General features: G+C 37.3%; 2 protein-coding genes and 1 non-coding gene across 11 annotated transcripts; 2 read left to right on the plus strand and 1 right to left on the minus strand.

Annotated features, from left to right (window-relative positions):
• Positions 1-1,919: 1,919 nt before the first annotated feature.
• On the plus strand, positions 1,920-12,959 carry LOC141618301 (putative F-box protein At5g55150). Of its 9 annotated transcripts, none has more exons than XM_074435396.1 (7): positions 1,920-2,188; positions 2,570-2,653; positions 3,558-3,639; positions 7,800-7,995; positions 8,086-10,368; positions 10,541-10,714; positions 11,786-12,959. In XM_074435396.1, exon 7 carries the CDS (start codon positions 11,832-11,834, stop codon positions 12,873-12,875), a length of 1,044 nt encoding a protein of 347 aa, XP_074291497.1. In that variant the 5' UTR covers positions 1,920-2,188; positions 2,570-2,653; positions 3,558-3,639; positions 7,800-7,995; positions 8,086-10,368; positions 10,541-10,714; positions 11,786-11,831; the 3' UTR covers positions 12,876-12,959. The 9 variants fall into 9 exon arrangements, with proteins under 9 accessions (XP_074291497.1, XP_074291499.1, XP_074291500.1 ...); XM_074435398.1 differs by having other exon boundaries at positions 8,086-9,921; XM_074435399.1 differs by having other exon boundaries at positions 8,086-9,921; positions 10,570-10,714.
• Positions 4,725-6,048, plus strand: LOC141620776 (F-box protein At2g26160-like). Its single transcript, XM_074437560.1, has 2 exons — positions 4,725-5,885; positions 5,971-6,048. Exons 1-2 carry the CDS (start codon positions 4,725-4,727, stop codon positions 6,046-6,048), a joined length of 1,239 nt encoding a protein of 412 aa, XP_074293661.1.
• A 442-nt stretch (positions 12,960-13,401) lies between the features above and the next one.
• Positions 13,402-13,485, minus strand: TRNAL-CAA (transfer RNA leucine (anticodon CAA)). Its single transcript has one exon. It is a non-coding gene; the product is annotated as a tRNA-Leu (tRNA).
• Positions 13,486-20,225: the final 6,740 nt, after the last annotated feature.

Genomic DNA, 20,225 nt, shown 5'->3' on the forward strand with positions numbered 1-20,225 from the left:
TTGCCTCATCGATAATATTCAGAAGAGAGTTTCTTCTTGGAATGGTATTCTGCTATCTCCGGCTGGACGACTCACGCTTATTTCTTCTATCCTTTCATCACTTTCAACCTACTTTCTATCGATTTATAAAATTTCGGTAAGTGTGACGAAGAAGATTGATTCCTTATTGTCGCAATTCTGGTGGAAGGGTAATAGGAAATCTGGGGGGTATCCACTGGTGCAACAAACTTTTCTTGAGCCAACCTAAAGGACTTGGTAGTATTGACATTCGCAACGTCTCCTGCTTTAATCAAGCCCTCCTCGCGAAAGTTGGGTGGAACATTCTTATAAAGGAAAATTCTCTATTAGCTCGTACCATTGGTTCAAAATATAAACTCTCTTGGGATAATTGTGGGGCTGAGTTCTCCCATAAACGATCGAATCTGACGTGGATTGGAAAAGGTGTTCTTTGGGGCATCGCTCTTTTTGCTGGAGATTGGGCCTGGCAAGTTGGGAGGTGGTCTGAGCTTTCAGTTTGGAATTCTAATTGGATGAATGGAGCGAAACCTTCTCCTAGCAGCGATAATCTATTAGATACTAATCCGTCACTACTGAATCTTAAAGTTAAAAATCTTATCAATAGTGATGGATCGTGGAATACTACCATGATTTATAACTTTTTCGCGGAGAATGATATTACAACTATTTTGGCCATCCCAATTAGCCCAAGTTTTGATAAGGATTGGGCTTATTGGACCAAAGATCCTAAGGGAGATTACTCGGTTAACCGAGGCTACTATGAAGCTTGGTTGCCGTACTGGAATCGTATGGCCTCGGCCAAAGATCTCACTAGGATCTCCCCCTCTTGCAGAAGCTTTATGAAAAAACATTTGTGGCACTTGCCTGGTCCAAAGGTTTGGATTACCCTCCTTTGGAAAATTCTTACTAATTCTGTAGCTGTTGGAAAAGAATTTCAAAAAAGGAGCTTGGATAGTGTTTGTGTATGTTTTCTTTGTGATCATATGGAGATAGAAACGTTGGAGCATTTATTCAGGGATTGTGCCTTTGCTATAAGAATTTGGAGGGGTAGTCACTTGGGTATTAACTCTAGATAAAGACATGACCTATGTCTCCAAGATTGGATTAGCAATTGACTTTCTCTCATGCTAAAAATGAGTGATCCCAATGAGGTAATCGTTTCGTTCCTTTGTACGTTGTGGACTATTTGGCGTGCTAGGAATAAAGCTGCCCTGGAGGAGCATTCCTTTTCGGTGAAAGGTGTCATTGGCATTTATGAAGACTCTCTATCTAAAGCCATCGCGGCCAACAACAATCAGTCAAAGTCTTTGACTAGCATAGTCTCGGACGATGATCTTGATTGCGACCTCTTTAATCTTAGAAAAGGATACAAGTGTAAGCTTATTGGAATCAACTACAACTGTTCCCAAACTACCATCCATGTGGACGCTGCTTGGAAGGATGATAAAAGTACGGGACTTGGATGGTATGTCAACTGTGGGAATACTGAATCTTATTTCTGTACCAAAGGTGGACTCTTTTCTCTCTCAGCGGATTAAGCGGAAGCTGCGGCTATTCTGGAAGCCCTTAAATGGGCGCTAGGAAGAAATATTTACCATATTACTATCTTCTCTGACTGCTTACAGGTGCTCGTTCAAATAATGGATAATTCGAAGATTGACTTGAAGACTAAAGTTCCGGTGACATACATCCTTAACTTATGCTCTATGTTCCATTGTATTTCTTTTTGTTTTATTCCTAGGAAGTACAATAAAATGGCTCATAATTTAGCCCAAAGAGTCATTAATATGTAAACTCACTCTCACTAATTGACAAAAAAAAAAAAAAGATAAATTGGAAAACCACGTTATACATTACTCGATTCCCACTCGCGATATAATGCACTCGTTTAAACCAAAAAAAAAAAAATATCACCACCACATTATTGTGCTTTCCTGTCGCCCTTTTTTGTTTCCCCACCTAAGTAAGCTTTCCTCTTAGTCAAGGAATGTCGAAAGTCGAAACTATCTAATATTCGGGTCAATTCAAATCGAGTATGTAAATCTATATTCTATGCCAATATCTGTTTGGTTCCGGATACGGGTCCAATCCCGGGCCCGTACACTGAAGAATCAGATGACCATACCTTCCAGGATCCATCCAAGTTCCAGAGAATACCCACCCGAATGAGGTTTGATCACTTTCTGCGCAGTTCAGTTTCACTTCACTCTCTCCGTCCCAATCAATTGTTTACCCTTTTTACTATTTGAAACCGGTATTTTAATCAAAAGGAAACAAATGATTACCCGAAGAATTACAAACACTTCCATTTACATAAACATGCATTAGTTACTAATTCTGCCATAATTTTTCTCCAATTTATTGGCTTTAATTGCTTCCCAATTTCTAATTTTGGTGAGTTTTTGTATGAAATTGATCTACATTGCTAACAAATTGCATGATTTTTTTGTAATTCTGAAAATTTTCTGATCATCTGTACAAAACTGTATATTTTCATGTGGAAAATGATCAAAAATCGCTAACATTTGGTTGTGTATCATGTTTGTTTCAGGCGTGTTATATTTCGATTTCGCTACGGCCTGGCAAATTGGAGCTAAATGCCTAAATTGGAGGTTTAGACATCAAAATAGCAATGGTATAAAATTTGATTGATTTAATCAGCAATGTCTTAAGAATTTCTATTATTTTGAATTTTATGGTTATGAATTGATTTTTTTGTTTTTGTTTTTGTGTTATTGATGATATTGTGCTGTTTTTACGTCACTGTTGTAATTGGAACCGTAAGGCCTTGTTTGGATAGGAAAAAATGAGGGAGAGGAAGGGGAGGGGGAAGGAGGGAAGAGAAAGGAAGGGAAGGGGAGGGGAGGGAGAATGGAGGAGATGATTTTCCCTCCAAATCTTGCCTATATTGGTGGGGAAATAATTTGCCTTGTAGTAGGGAAATGGAGGGATCCATTTTCCCTCCCCTCCAAATCCCTCTCACTTCATTTTGCTAACCAAACAATGGATTTCTCATCCTTCCAATTCCCTCCCCTTCCTTTCACTCCAAATCAATCAATCCAAACACACCATAACTGGTTACGGACCTAGTCATTTGTAGACCACTCAATGACTTTACAGGCTAACTTAGCTGACATCTCGTTTGTTGGTGGTTGGATATTAGAGTGACGATGAGCCACTTTCGTAGCTAGTATGTGTTTGATATAGTATCTGATTATTTTGTATGTGAAAAATTGTTCGTTGTGTTCAATATCTTCCATATCGGTTTTGTATGATGAAGGGTTGCTCCCAAATTTTCATACGAACTACGGAGTAGTTTTTTAACGTTCTCGTTTTGCTCTTATGGTATGGAAATAATGCTTTCTGATGATTTCGTCAATTTTTAAAGCAACCTAGTAACTTTCACGAAATTGTAATGTGTTTAATAAAAAAGCTACATTAAGTTTTCGTAAAAATTTAATTCTGATATGTGCTCTCATACACAAATGTTTTTGTTAATGTATGGGGAAATCAATTTAATTCTGGTATGATTTTGTCAGGTGTGGAGTACACATTACAGCTTGCAGGTCATGCGGTATGTATGGCAAGTTGGAGGGAAAACAGAATTTCTGATAAGCAAAGGTATAACCTACGAAGTATAACATATAAACAGTTTACCGATCTGTGTTAAGCATTTTCGTTATCTGGACTTTTGTTAGTATCAGAGAGAATTGCTTCCGGAACTTCATAGAGTTTTTTTTTTATTTGTTTACTGAAGGGGTTCATTTAAGTAAAAATTCTGGTTTTCCTTTCACAATACTGAAATTGTTGATCTATTGAAATCTTTCATTTGCTTTTTTGTTAATTTATCTGCTATTTTTCTAATTGATTAGGTTTAGATTTTTAATCCCAGATTGTTTTCATCGAAAGATCGTAAATCTTCTTGGATTAACGCAAATAGATTGTGATCTGTTAGATCCTGAATACGAACGTAATCTCTTAAGATATTATGTCATGTGGATCCACTTACTTACCACTTACCACGTAAGAGGTTCCCAGCTAGCAGTTACGCTGAATGGTTAAAATTTCCGACTTATCGATGGTGTATCCATACGTTTAGTTTATAGACCAACATAACCTACTAATTGAAGAAGTTTATTTACTCATCAGCGACATTTCTTCTCTAAAGTCATAGTAGAGTTAGTAGTAGTACCCTTGAGAACTAAGTCGTCAATTTTGTCTTATGAGTGGCCTTATGTATAGTATTGGCTTTGGCTTTGTTCCAAACAAAGGTAAGGTATACTTGTGATCCAGCTCTTTAGAAATCTTCGAATGATTGAAGTAGGGAATCTTTTTTACAAGAAACAAATTAAGTTGTACTCTTAATTATTCCCGTAACTTATTAACGTAACTTACACGCTATCTTATGAGAGTTTATAACTATGTTGTCGCCTATCACGTAACAAAGAGTAATGCACTAAAAATGTATGTAAGTAAATTCAGTGTGTTGAATGTGCATACTTACTCTCAGTCTTTAACCACAGTAACAAATCCATTCCTTCCGTTAAATCAAAACGGATCTATATACCGATCTTTATCGATTTGGGTAGATTTAGAGTCCCATATCAAATTACTTCCCTCTAATGTCATGATCAATCCCATATATAAGAAGTTGGGTGTAATGTAGAGTTCCATCCATCCTTCACTTGTCCTGTTAAACTCTCAACATGAAATCAACCAAGGCCTTAACCACCTCCTCATCCTCATTTGAGCCTGATTGGGCATGGTTGCCTCGAAACCTGCTCTTTATGGTGCTCAATAAACTTTTCCTTCTCTCTGACATGATTCGGTTTGCCAGTGTGTGTAGTCACTGGCGTTTTGTCGCTAAAGATAGGTTCGAACAACTGAACCTACATGGCAACATGCACTTCACCCGAAATATTCCCATGCTTCTTATACCCGCCATTGAAAACGATTCCCCTATTCACAATTTATTTAGTATTACCCGTGGAGAGATTTATGATCTACGTTTGCCAGTCCCTTACACCAAGAGATATATTGGCTCTTCTCATGGTTGGCTGATCATCCTTGATGAAGTGTCCTTTGTGGTTACCCTTATAAATCCCTTCTACTTTGGAAATAGCCAAGGCATTATCCATCTTCCTCCATTTATTGCTGCATTAGACACTTCTGAGGAAGAAGGCCAAGATTTCAACTGTGAGTATTTTGTTAGGAAGGCTATTCTGTCATCAGACCCCGCCACATCGCCTAATGACTATGTATTGATGCTTATTTATGGTGAATTTCAATTGTTAGCCTCGTGGAAGTCAGGTGATACACACTGGACATACGTTAATTGGGAAGTCCCTCTTATCTATGACCTTATGTACTCTCACGGTCAAATTCTTGCCGTTGATATTTTAGGTCAGCTTATCTCATGTGACATTCGCGTCAAGCCTGCTTCTCATAGTATAGTTTCTGACCACCTTTTAGGTATGTTAGGAACTTTTTGCCGACGGTACATTGTGAAATTACCCGATGGAACTATATTGCAAACGGTTAGGTTATTACGAGCTTGCAAGTGTAACAAGGATGTGCCTGCTTTTTTTACAATTGGTTTCGTTCTGTATAAGCTGTTGGATAATAATGATAGAAAAAAATGGATCTCGGTTGAGAGCCTCGGGGAAGGTGCACTGTTCGTAGGGGACAACCATTCTCAGTATGTCATCACCTCCAACTTCCCGGGATGTGCACCAAATTCTGTCTACTTCACTGATTATTACGAAGATGCTGATTCTAAGCGCCTTAATTCGTACCATTTTACTGCCCATCGCTATATTGGTGTGTGTCACTTGGATGATGGTATAATTAGGAGAATTTTCTATCTGGTATCTGAGAACAGCCACTTACCGCCACCTATTTGGATTAATCCAACTATATAAGGCATACATCTCCGTGTGGAACTTCTTACAGGTTGAAAAGATATGCTTGGATTCTTGTTTTGTGACATATCTTGTAACTGTTAATGCTTATCCTAGTGGATTTACATAGTTGCAGTGTTATTACCAATTTATATGCTTACTGTTGTTAGTCAGATAATAAATTTTCTTCTAGCAGTAATAAAAAATATTGCTACATTATGTATCAATTATCATCTGCTTGTAGTTGTAGCAGAATATTATGCTGGAATTATTAAAATAAAAATAAATCAGTTCCCAAAGTTTCATATGTTTGCCATTTTTTTGACATGAATATGAAATACCTTTGACAGAGATATGAAAATTGAAATACTGTTCCTGACAGTCAGCGGCTCAGAGCTGCACAAGTAGTTTAGCTAATGAATTGCTACTCTGTTTGTTTTAAAAGAAAAAGGTGTTACTCTGAAACTAGTTAACTGATCTACCAAATTATTGCACTATATTGATCGGTCTGTGAGGTTACGGGTTCAAATCCTTGGAGCGGCCTCTTGCCAAAATGGCAAGGGAAGGCTTGCCCCAATTACACCCTTGTGGTGGGACCCTTCCCCGGACCCGTCACCTAGCAGGACGCCATCGTGCACCGGGCTGCCCTTTTTTATTGATTGGTCTGTGATACACTGATACATGATACAAAGATAGAGCAAAATCTATTCTTTCACTTGGGTGTATGGTTGCGTATCGGTCACGTAACCAAACTGAATATAACATTTTGAAAGCTTACCATTTTTGTTATTATTCCTGTAATTTTTGTTCGCTTCGCTAGGTGTAAAGAGACAAGTTACCTGTAACCTGCACGGCTTCATGGCTCTCGAAGTTCTCAGAAGATCCTCTACCCTATAATTGTTTATAATCCACTATAACTGTTGTGAATGTTAGTTTTCATCCAACAATGCCTGCATCGTCTTTTCTATTCCATCTTACCGTGAGGGCAAAATATATTTTGCATTACATATAGTATCAGTTAATGACATAGTAATCAAGGAATCACCTTGTTAGCCTGTTATGTGACGAGATTAAGCATAGATCTTCGTAGAAGGTACAGAAGATTATATAAAAGCCAACATGACGTTAGAAAAACCTTTTTTTTTTTTTATTTTACCATAGAATATAGGTAGATATGATACTGAAGTTGGTCATATGTCTACATATTACGGAGTGGATGAAATTTGCACCACAGGACACGAAAAATTCTAGAACTGATAAAACATGGAAAGTGGCAATGGGAATATATTTGCTAAGGCTAATCTATGCCAATCAATATCTTTGTTAAGGCTACACTTGTTGTGTCACATAAACAGGTCTTCCGAAGATCATGATTAATTATTTTCTTGCTAATGTAACCCTCTTTAACGGAAGCAGATAGATATTCAGAAAAGAGTGATTGATTAGAAGAAACAAGGTGCATTTTCATATGAGCGTTTTAAATGGAACTGTTTTTTTTTTACCTGTTTGAACAAGTTAGTCACATTTGTTCACTCATATTTATTGTCTTTTTTTTTTTTTTTTAAGATGTCGTTTCTTCATTAAATGCTCTTTGAAAGGAAATAGACATCCGTAAAGCGGAATTCCTGGAAATATTAGCTTGTTACTTGTCCAGATCTCGATTATATATTGTCTCATATTCTGGCTTTATAATTGATGTGTGAAAATGGTAGGTATAAACCCATTATCATCAACTCTTTATAGTTTTACTAGTCTTAGCTACACCGATGGATTCCTTGCACTCAATGTATAAGATGCTAGATTGGGCTTGGTTGCCTGAGAACATTCTTACTGTGATTTTAACAGAAATATTCATTTTGTCTGATCTAATTCCTTTGGCAGTGTTCGTGTCAGGTGGCGCCGTGGCGGTTAGTCTGCAAACACAGACTTCAAGAAACGAACATATGTTCGAATAGGTTCTTCAGTAAGAGACTGCCAATGTTGTTGATACCCACCAAGCCCGCACAATCTCTAAGTCTTCCTGTTGGATAAGTCTATTACCTGAGAATCCGAGATTACCAGTGCCATACTACACCAGGTACATTGGTTCATGTCATGGATCACTCATCTTTATTGGACCCTTCTTCTTTGTGGTTGCCTCATGCAATCCCTTTTATTTTTGTAATAGGAAGGGAACCATTAACCTTGCCCATTCCCGGCAGCTCAGGATTTCTGTCACTCAGTGCAAAATTATGTTTCCCCGAATACTAGATCTGTAGGGCATTGTCAGCTGATCAGGTCTTATTTCTGATTATATTGTGATGCTAATCTGCGGTGAATTTAGAAGCTTGACGTATTACAAATCCGGGGATGAAAGTTGGACTTGCATAAATGGAGACCCTTTAGTTATGACATGATTTACTTTAAGGACAATTTACTGCAGTAAATTTATATGGGGAACTTTCCGTCTTGGACTCTGAGGCCAATATCCTCAAACTGGAGTATATCAGTGAGCCTCTTTACGGCCCAACCTGGCCTAATCTTCGAAGGTATATCATGGTGTCAAATGATAGAAATACCCTTTTACAAATGGTGAGGTTGAGATCTTCCCAAATAGCAATGTCGGTGTTTTCCTTCAGTAGGAAATCTTGTTTTCCATGTAGAACCCTGTATTCAAATAACTCCATGTCTCCATCTACTACTGAAATCTTCATTGCCATTTTTGTTATTTATTGGATTATTCTAGATTACTAGGTAATCATTGTTGATACGGTTTAGGTTTATAATGGTAGATTGCTTTCACAAGACCGAAAAGTTGCGTGGATTGTTGATGTGTTTATATTGGAAACTGCTAGATCTTGTATCCAAATGTGAACCCTTATATGTCTACCGGAATTTGAATACTTACCTTGCCAACTAGTCTTTACGGTAAAGCGTCAAAATTTTCAGCTCATGATTGATGAATTTGTAGGTTTATTTTCTAGACCTATGTGATCTTCCAAAAGAAATAGTTGTTGATTGAAGATCAATGGCATGCTTTTCTGTTATTATAACAAGAATCCAAACCTCAGGGAACAAAAAGGGTCAACTCTCTGTTGGCAGTTAGGGCTGTCGAATTCTTACAATGACTTCACTTTTGGCTTTCATATTACTATCTTTACTAATTATATTATATAAGCATATAACCATTGGATCATAAATTTTATTTTTTAAAGATCTTAAATCTATTTTTAAACTTAGGAGTTTGCTACAATTTGCCAACTTCTTATATAATGAATCACTATCACATCTAATTAGGCAATTATAAATAATCCTGAAAATCCCAATCCTATTAAATCTTAAGGGGAAAAAATGCCCTATGTGAAGACATTGTAATTAGTTTTTGTACTTTTTTCGTTTTACTTCAGGTATTTCTGTATATTGCCCATTTAATTGTACATGGACTAAGCTTCTAGGGTTTTGCAAAATAATGTAACATCACCGATTTTGTTTCCTTTCTATTGCTTTCAATAGTATAATTTATTCCTTTCCCGGAATAAATTATACAGTACATGTTTTTGTAGGTTTGACAGCGCCGGACGCCTTTTTCCCTTTTTATATTATATTTGACTGACTGCTTTAAAGATGAATATTAATTACATGTTTTTGTAGGTAAAAATAAATAGTGGTTAGCTGATTTGTTTTTTTTCTTTTTTTGGTTCAAATGAGCGCACTTATGTTGCGGGTGAGAATGGAACCCCCAAATTCATGGTTGGAGTAAGAGAGCTCTTACCACTTGAGCTTAGTCTTGTTCTCTATGATGAGTCCTTTGTGATAACCCTAATAAACAACCTATACTTTGGAAATAGTAAAGGCATTATCAATTTCATTTATTACTGCAATAGACACTTCCGAGGAAACGTGGCCAAGACGTCAGCTGTGAGTAATTTGTTAGTGAGGCTATCTGTCATCAGACTATGTCATCTCCTAACAACTATCCTTTGCTGTTTATGGTGGAATTGAATGTAAGGCTTTTGGAAGTCAGGTGATACACACTGTGCTTGTTACATTAATTGGCTTGTCCTAAGATCTTAAGGTCCTATATACTCTCAGGGTCAATTTCTTGCCATTAATATCTTAGATCGGTTTACTCACATGTTACTGTTGCCAAACCACCTTGCTTCAATAATTTATGGTCAGGTTTGGGGGTGTAGTAGGAAGCTGTTTCATTGCCGATGAGCTTACGTGTGTAACAAGAATGCCTATTCTTGTTACTATTGGCTTTGTATTTTATAACTATCTGAGGAAAGTTGCTTTTCGCCATAAATTGGATTCATTCAACTATATAACGCCTATGTCTTTATCTCTTGTCAGTCAACTATCTGAGGTGGAAATATATTGCTTATTGAGTTTTACTGCTTATCTTGGTGGATTCACATTATTAAATATTTGCAGTGATATGATCTGTTTATGTGCAGCAGTTGTTTGTTAGGTAATTTTTCTTCTGGTGATACAAAAGACTCTTTCTAGTTTCTACATAGAGTATCATCTGCTTGCAGGCTGCAGCTGATTTTTATGTTTAAATTATTAGAATGAGAATTCAACTCTTGTCCTTAAGTTCATCTGTTTGCCATTTTTTCTAATATGGTTTGTATGTGACAAAGTTCAACAGCTGAAGCACTGTTCTTGACAGTCAAAACTCGCGCATATGGATTTGGCTGGTGAAGTATGCTCTGGTTGTTAGAGGTTGGTGGTACCGAATTACCCACAGGATATTAATCGGTTTATAAAGCTGATACTCCCTCGAGGAAGTTATCACACGAGATACAAAATTAGAGGTAAATCTATTATCACAGTTGTTATGTATGGTTGCGTATAGGTCACGTCAGACGGAAAACAACATACTGATAGCTTCTCATTATTGTGTTTGTTGCTGGTGTCTTTGTTTACTTCATTTAGCTTAAATAGAGTAACTTGCCATCGCATACTCGGTTTCATGGCTCTCGAAGTTCTCTAACTTGTTTGTGCTCGAGAGTTATCATAATTTACACGTCACTGTTTCCTGAATAGCAGCATGACATTGTACGAGCATCAATTAGTCAGTTACTTTGTTGAAATTTTAGAAGATTATATGAGCGCTTACATTACCTTACAAGAGGCATTTTTCTTTCTTGTTTACAGTAGGATATATAGGTGTATATGTTAGTGAAGTTGGATATATGTAGGATTTGCAGTTTTGCACCACAGAAAACATGAAAATTTCCAATTGGAGGAAACTGACAATTAGAATATCTTGCTAAAGGCAATCAATGTCAATAAGGTTCATAATTTACAAGTTGGCGTTACTTGGAAGGCATAATTAACCCGTCAGTGTCCTCAAAAACTGTAAACTGACTGGGTAATATATTTGTTGCATTAGCTAACACTGTTTTTTTTAATGCAGTTAAAACTGTAAAACTGTTCGTTTATATGTGCGTTGTTGATGTTAGTTTTTTCAGAATAAACCGTAACCCTTGGGCCTTGGTTCTATATGTTTGAGAATTTTAAGCGGGCTTGTTTCTTACTTGCAACTTGGTGACATTTATTCACCCATCATATCTACCCTTTTTCTTTTGATATCTTTCCTACATTAATCACTCTTTTGAAGGAAGTAAATCCATTAAGTGCTATAGTAATCTTCTAAATACTTAGCTGTCCAGATTTCTACCGTATGTTGTCTCATATCCTTGCTTTATAATTGATGAGGAAATGGGGGAAATATAAACCATTATCATTACTACTCTTACTACACTGATGGATTTCTCGCAATCAACTTATCCGAAGGCAGATTGGGCTTGGTTGCCTGAGAACATCCTGTTTGTGATTTTAACTGAATTTTTTCTTTTGTCTGACTTGATTTGCTTTGGCAGTGTTTGCACCCGATGGCGCGCAGTCTGCAAACGTAGACTTCAAGAAATGAACATTCAAGCAAACATGATCTTCAGGAGAAGACTGCCACTTTTGCTCATTCCGACCTCCGACAGGCCTGGAAGCCCGCGCAATCTTTACAGTCTGCCTGATGGACAAGTCTATGACCTGAGATTACCAGTGCCGTACAACACCAGGTGCATTGGTTCATGCCATGGTTGGCTCATCTTTATTGAACCTATCTCCTTTATGCTAACTTTATTCAACCCCTTTTATTTTGGAAATGAGAAGGGAACCATATACCTTCCCCCATTTTCGGCAGCAATGGATTTTTCTGAATCAGAGACAAGTTATGATGTTCTTCCTGAATATTACATCTGTAAGGCTGTATTATCATCTGATCCTGTCGCATCTCGTAATTATACTGTCATGTTGATCTATGGTAAATGTCGAAACTTGGCTTATTACATGTCTGGGGATGAAAGTTGGACTTGCTTAGATGGAAACCCTTTAATTGATGACCTGATTTACTCTGATGGACGCTTTACCGCCATAGATTTATGTGGGGAGCTGTTCGTCTCAGACCCTGAAGTCAATAACCCCCAGCTCGAGTCTATCAGTGCCCCTCTTTATAGCCCAACCAACCATGTTCCTCGAAGGTACATCGTGGAGTCAAATGATGGAAATGCTCTTTTACAAGTAGTCAAGTCGTTTGAGTTCCGTCCGAGTAGCAATGGCGGTATTATCTCTCGGACCCTTGGTTTCTCCGTCTACAAGTTGGGAAAGAAGCGTGAAATGTTCGACTGGCTTGAACTCTCAAGCATTGGTGATGCAGCACTGTTCGTGGGAGATAGTCACTCATACTGTGTTAAAGCCTCGGCTTTTCCCGGTATCATCCCGAATTCAATCTATTTTACTGATGATTACCGTGGTTTTAGCACAACGTACAGTAAGAATCACCAGTTTAGGGGTCCAATTGACGCTGGTGTGTTCCTGATTAGAGAACAATCCTTCAGGCGTCATTATAATCCGGTCGATGTTGATATGGAGAGGGGTTTACCCCCTCATATTTGGATTCTCCCTACCATCTAGCAATGTACCTGAATGGCTGAATGTTATCCTTGAATGGAACTAAAATATAATAAAATAAAATAAAATAAAGGCGGTATTTGAGTATTGTGTGTGTTTTCGCTTCTTTTGCTCCCAGAAAATTATTTTTCTTCAGTAATTGCTTGATATTACTCCTTCAATCATACGAGTATTTTGGTTGGTCTTTTGATAGGACTGTATCATACACGATTTTAAAGCCACAGTTCGATAAACTTCTGTTGTTGCTTGATCCTTCTCTTTTGTCTCGTTTTATTAATCAGATAAAACCACAAATTTATGTCATACGGAGTATATTGGTATGGACATGAACGAAAACCGTCAAATGGTTTGGATCATGTTAATAGTTCGAATCTTTGATCAATTTCTTGGCTTATATCCAAAAAAATTTGCACGCCATGCCTTCACAATTTGCAAGTCTTATGGACACGATTATTTTAATTCAATTAATAAATATGCTAAAATCATTTCAATTCAATTATTAAGACAGAAAAAAAAATAGAAAGAAAAATGTCAGAAGTGGGATTTGAACCCACGCCCTCGTTAGAGGACCAGAACTTGAGTCTGGCGCCTTAGACCACTCGGCCATCCTGACTTGTTGATTCCTTTTGTCTTTCATTTTAGTTAAACCCCCTATTTTGTGTGTCGGTTTTATTTTTTTCCCGTTTACATATTGCAATTTTTTAACTGCTTGCTTTTATTACTCCATGTATATTATTACTCCGTAATATGCAATTACTTTTGTGAATTAGCAATAATCCGTTTGAGTTGACTTACTATCGGTTTTCGTCTTACACAAATTTCATTGCTGACATATATCACAAGTTCAAGACGGATATCATTTTACCTCACAATGTACCCACTTTTTCTCTCTCTGCAACACTATTCATGTGGTCCCCTTTCTCCACTAACCCATTTTGTTACCATTTTATCTCACAAAATATCCGTCACAAATGGTAACCCGTCACAAGCAAGACCAATTGTATTGCTTATTACTAGTTATTGTGACTAATAGAGTAACTAATACGAGTAACTATCATTTTCCCTTTTTGAGATGCTGAATAAGGCCCAATATTGTGTGAGATACTTTTCTATTTATTTTATTTTCATATGTTGTGTTAAGGTATTTTTCACGTATATTGTACTTCGTATAACGTATGAAATGAGATGAATGAAGCAATTAATAAAATTGAATATTGAAAGGGAAGCTGTTAAATCATGTAAATGGGTTTGGGCCGCATTCACACGGAGAAGAAGGAGTCCCCTTCATAAGTTGAAGAAGGTTCCACTCTAAAATCAATTGTCAATAGAGAGAGAGTAACATCTTGACTTATAAAGTAGTAAACCCCCTCCTCTTTTATCATTGTGAGACAACTTACACGTAAAACTGGCAAAATCAACCTGACCCGATACCCGAAATTGATCCAAACTGCCACACCCGAACGACATCTGAAACCCGAATTGACCCGACCCGAAAATGACCCGAGCTATCATGAACCCGTAACAGACTCGACCCAAAATGACCCGGTCCGAAACCACTCAATCCAAAAATGACTCGACAAAACATAACTTTAATTGACCCCAAAAGACTTGAAATACCTTTTTTTCTCTTAATCATTGACCGAAAATGACCCGACTCGAAATAACCCGACCCGCTTGAACCGAAATAGTCCCGACCAACAAACCCAAAACAGACCCGTTAACTTGAAATCACTTAACCTGAAGTAACCCGAAATGACTCGATCCGAATCCAACCTAATTGACCTGTTTACCAGGTCTACCTACATGTGCAAATATTGGGTTTCTTTACGGAAGCTGACAAAATTGTCACAAAGTATGGCCTTAGGATCAAAACTAGGCTAATGGTAAAATTGGTAATAACTACTAAGATTACTCATTGAGAACAATTTTAGTTTTCTTTTTTTCATTTCACTCTTTTCACTACACAGGGGTAATTAGTAGATTATACAACTGGTTGTATGTAGTTTATGTATAACCTTTTCAATGTTGTCGAGTTTTGTTATAAAGTTGTCGAGCTTTACTAACAAAATTGTCGAGTTACAATACAAAGTTATTGAGCTTAAGAGGAATAATTATTAAACTCAATAACTTTTTAAATTAGCTCAATAACTTATAAAATAGCTCGACAACTTTGTGTAAAGAACTCAACAACTTTGAGGCGGTTTGTACAATCTTAATATCTGTTGGTTGTAAGATAGTATTGTTGGTGTGTGGGGGGGGACTAGATCAAGCAAATCGCCGCGAAAAATGATTATCTCATTTCTCTCGATTATCTCATTATAGACCAATAAATCAAGTTTATAATTAATCGAGATTATGAAGTATTAGTAAGTCTACTAAGCCCCTTTTTTTTTTGTTTGAATGAAGCTAAATTGATTTTAAATGAGCTGAACTAAGTTGAAGTGAATTGAATAGAGCTGGACTGAATTTAATTTATGTGAGATAAATAGAGCTGAAATAAGTCGAACTGACTGAAGTAGACTGAATGAGAGCTGAAATTAAGCTCAAAAGAACATAGCTTAAAAGTCGTTTATGTTAATTGTTAGTTTAAGTGAAATATTTGATAATGAAGAACAGTTAGTCTTGCTTCAGACGAGCCATCCCCCCTACTACTAAGAGAATAAAAATTCTCTTAGTTTCCCTCCAAAAAACATCTAGCTAAATAAGGTAATAAATAAATTTTCTTTCATCACATTATTATCTTTTCAATGAATATATTCTTATAAATAAACTCTAATTTTTTTAAATAAATTCATAATTATGATTTTTTCATTAAAATAAAATAAAATTGATATTAAATTATAAAGTATAAGTTGCTAAATTTTTCAGTAATGCAATAATTATTACTATAGAGAATAACTTGACACATGCTTACTATTAGCTTTGTGACAAAAAACATTCACTAAAAAAAATTCACAACGTAAATAAAATTTTTTATTAGTTTTCCATTTCAATTTTTTTATTTCATATCAAAATACAATAGACTGAACTGATAAATATTAATGAGGTGCAAATTTTAAAAGTATATCCTCCTATGTACTAAGAGAATACAACTTTTTTAAAGTTTTCCCTCCAAAGTGCTCAAACTTATACTCATGGAAACAAATTAAATTTTCATTTATTAAACTAATTTTTCATTTAAAATAATCTATACATTAAAAGTGTATCTCCTATTATTAACTTCGTGAAGAAAAAAGATTTTTTTAAAAAAATTGATGTAGTTAAAATATTTTCATAAAAAACACAATTCATGGAATTATTCAATTTTTTTGATTAATTTTAATATTAGTTATCTTTTATAAAAATTCGCGAGATATAAATCTAAAATTTATAACTAATACACTAAAAATTAAAAGGCTTATATTTACCGCGCATTTGCACGGGATCTACACTAGTTTTGGTATGAAGTAATAAGATGATATTTTGTAATCATTTTACAGCCAAATGTGACCACTATTGAAAAACAAGTTACCATAAATTATAACACTAAATATACCATTATAATTACATTTAACTATAAAATAATCACACATGTCCCGTCTGAAATTTCAGACAAAAAGTTGTCATCTAAAACAAGAATTTGCGAATGAAGAATTATAGTACAAGCTTGGCACAGCCATAACTTTAGACAGCCAGTAAAGAATATACGTGAAAGAGGTTTGTTTCATACCCCCCTCGCCTCACGTACAAATGAATAATACTCCATAGTTAGGCGAACCAATAAATAAGACATGAGAATATATGGTAGATTTTGGAGCTTTTTACATGATGACTAAATGGCGCAATCACAAGGATATAATAATAATTATTACGAAAAGGGTATCTTATTTGGTTGGTCGCATTATTATTGTTGCAATTTATATGCATTACAATATCATCGAATGTAGTAGCAACTTTGTAATCGGCGCGTGCACATTTTCATGACTCTTTGCTTTTTAAGATACCTAATAAAGTATGCATGATATGGGTCCTTAACTTATACGGTGTTAAAACAAAAAAAAAAAAAAAAAAAAAAAAAGCAAGTCTCCTTGTGATGGGCATATCCGTCACAAGTTTGTAACAGATCAAGTATTACCCATATGGGTAGATAAAATAAAATAGATTACCACTTCCTAGACACTCTGTTTTTGTTTATCAAACTTATATAAATAGTACTTGACCCGCCATAAATGACAATTTGTGAACAAAAAAATGGGTAGAAATAAAATAAAATAATTTGGAGCTCTTCGTTACTTTTCCTCTTCATTATCTTTTAATAGTTTAAATATTATTCTGAAATAATCTAACGGTTTTAACTTTAAATGATGGATGTTGATATTTAAGTGAAATAATATATAAAAATGAATCTATTAGAGGTAAATAAGTAATGGACTTCCATTACTTTTGAGGTAATGGAATAATGGAGAGCACCCTAATTAAAAATAAAAGTTAATTGTTTGCATTTGGTTTTGGCATAAAGATTATAACTCCCTCCATTCAACTCCACATTAAATGTTAGTTTTTTCACATTTGTCAACGCGTATTTTACGCGATAAATATCTTTAGCTACGTATTTGCAAAAATTATAAAAGTTATATATTTTTAATATACTCCTAAAGACGAATCAAATAAGATCTCACATGAATATATTTTCACTTACGTATCGAGAGAAAATCAAAATTAAATGTTCACCTGTAAATAGTGTACAAAATAGAAACTTGTAATGTGGAGTTGAATAGAGGGAGTAAAACAGAAGGGTGTCAATCATTGGATGACATGATTTACATGAACTGGCCTAGGTCAGTTCGTGTGTTTTACACAAATGGCCCTCTTTCAGTTTTTTTTTTCTTTTACCATTGTGTTCGTCTCATCGAGTTAAGCGATTTGAAAAACAAATCGTCAAAATCGGACACCCGGACACATAGTTATGGTCGTTTGAAGTTTTTTCATTTCTAATCGTCATTTTTGTTTCTAATTTAATCGTTTTTTGTTATTAATTATCGTTGTTATTAATTATCGTTTAATAATATACTAAAATCAACGTTACCAAAATGTGGGGTTTTAATTACTCAAGGGCAAAACGGTATTTTTTAGGGGCGGAATATAGCAAACCCCTTAAATCACGGTCAAGATTTTTTTTAGGTACACCTAATATACAATGTTATTGTTCCGGGTGTAGTTCCAGAGCAGATTTGTTACCACGTAAGCTTGTAGAATGATGACTTTGCTTGACTCTTCCTTTCGGCCTCTCCTGAAACGATGAACAAACTGAGGGCTCGGCTTGGTACCGAGCGAACTCACTCCGACGCTCAAGTCAGTAAACTCAAAGGGATTAAGTTGTGTGTTACTTGGCACAATGTATATTGTAGAGAGATAAGAGAGTTTATACCAGATTAGTATGTTTAATTGATTATTTGTGGATCCTCTCCTCAATGAGGGTTGAGGAGTATTTATAGACTTTCACCTTTTGTCACGTAGTGGCCAAGTGGCAGAGCAGGTGGAAAGACTGTTCTACCCTCGGCCGAGGGACCCATGGCAGGCCGGCGGGCCCTGTTGACTCCATGCCGAGGGGTCTTGATGTGAGTACGCGGATGTGTGTCCCGGCTGGCTAGTTGCATTGCCGAGACCCAAGGAGGACAGCCGACAGTGCGTCGGCTAGGGTGTCCCAAGGTGTTGACTTGCTTTGGATATCTTTGACCTTGCTCAATATGTTGACTCGGTCGGTCGTGGTGCGAGAATATGCCCCATCAATTTGCCACCAGCGTAGTCTATGCCGTGGTATGGACCTTCGATGAGTGTTGAGCGTATTCTGCGCAAGTAAAAATTTCTGCCCCGGCTTCTTCTACCTCGGCTTGGTTCTGCTTAGGCCGTACCGTATCCCCCCTCCACATGGATGTGTAAAGGGCATCAAATGTGGAAAAGAAAGTGGCGCTGGCCGAGACCGAGGTTGTGAGTGCCGTGTGCTTTTTATTGCCCCCAGTAGGTCTTTGCCAAGCTTGGTTGAATCGGCGGGCCGTTTGGCAAGTAGATACCAAGGAGCGTGTTGAAGAAGATACGTCGATTGACATTCTGTCAAGGAGCGTGTTGAAGAAGTTTTGTAACTGTTTGTCGATTGACATTCCATGGCTGCATGCTTGACACGTGGCTCGGCGTTGATTGGTTGACGCTTCATGGGCTTTGCCCTGGTTGGTCCGTTTCATGGGCTTTGCTCTATAAATAGAGCAGTTAGCCTGGGATTTTGGCCACCAAAATTTCATTTTCTCAAAAAAATTTCTTCTTTCTAGCCTTCTTTGACGAAACTTCTCTCTAGTCTTCAAAGCGTTACTCGGCGTAACACTTTTCCAAGGTAAACAAACAAATTTTTCAACTCTTATTTGTTAAGTATTTGTTGTCATGTCTTCTCGCGATCTTTGGACCTAGTAACCCTGCGCCGGAGGGCTCCCCGTCGCGTCTTGATGAAGAGGAGGCGCTGGCCACCATCCCGATAAGGTCCGGGGGCCCTAGGTCTCCTTCTCCTGAGGTTGACGATCAGTATTTGGAGGATTTCTCGGATGATGATGATGACGGTGGTGATGTTGAAAGGACACGTTCCAATGAGGAGGGGCCGCATGTCTTGGATCACGGCGACGCCTGTAAGATCAGTCCAGATCATGCTTGGACAAACAAGTTCGCCAGTTGCTCCGGCTCTGAGTTTTTTTAACACCATTAGTCCTTTGGCAGGGAGTATAGAATTGTTATTCCTGAGGAAGGTCAGGCGGTCTGTTGCCCTCCCAAGGGCTGTATCGGCGTATACATCAGACACCTGGAGTATGGGCTCCGGTTTCCTCTGAATGAATACGTTATGGCCATAATTAAAGCTATGAACGTCGCCGTGGCCCAACTGCATCCGTTGGCCATTAGGACTATAGTTGGCTTTGTGTGGCTCTGTCTTTTCAAGGGCGAGGCCCCAACGGTTAACTTATTCCGCCGGCTTCATCATCTTCGGCCATCAACCCCCGGTGGCACGGGGTGGTACAGCGTGCAGACGGAGCCGGGCTACGTTACCGTGTCCAAAATTACATCTTGTAAGGACTGGAAGGGGCGGTGGGTATACGTCGAGGTTCCGAAGGATTATCCACTGCCCCGGTCCTTCCAGCACCGCGTTAATTTGCGGTGTGAGAGTCGGGGGGAGCGTGAGAAATATGTCTCCCGGAGTAAGCTCAAGATGGATGCCTTTAGGGTCCATCTCAATGAGGACGAAAGGCGGGCAATGAAGCTTTTTAAGGCTGAGAAGGATGGGACGCCGAAGGGATGGATGCCCCCGACACAGATCATTCTTCAGGATGAGCTGCTCTG

The sequence above is a fragment of the Silene latifolia genome, chromosome X, assembly GCF_048544455.1.
Source record: "Silene latifolia isolate original U9 population chromosome X, ASM4854445v1, whole genome shotgun sequence".
Lineage (NCBI taxonomy): Eukaryota > Viridiplantae > Streptophyta > Magnoliopsida > Caryophyllales > Caryophyllaceae > Silene > Silene latifolia.

Bases quoted from the DNA above. Each gene is read 5' to 3' on its own strand.
- LOC141620776 (XM_074437560.1), top strand. From the start codon at position 4,725: ATGAAATCAACCAAGGCCTTAACCACCTCCTCATCCTCATTTGAGCCT. The intron at 5,886-5,970 runs GTATCTGAGAAC...AACTTCTTACAG, and splicing joins TTAGGAGAATTTTCTATCTG to GTTGAAAAGATATGCTTGGA.
- LOC141618301 (XM_074435396.1), top strand. From the start codon at position 11,832: ATGAACATTCAAGCAAACATGATCTTCAGGAGAAGACTGCCACTTTTG.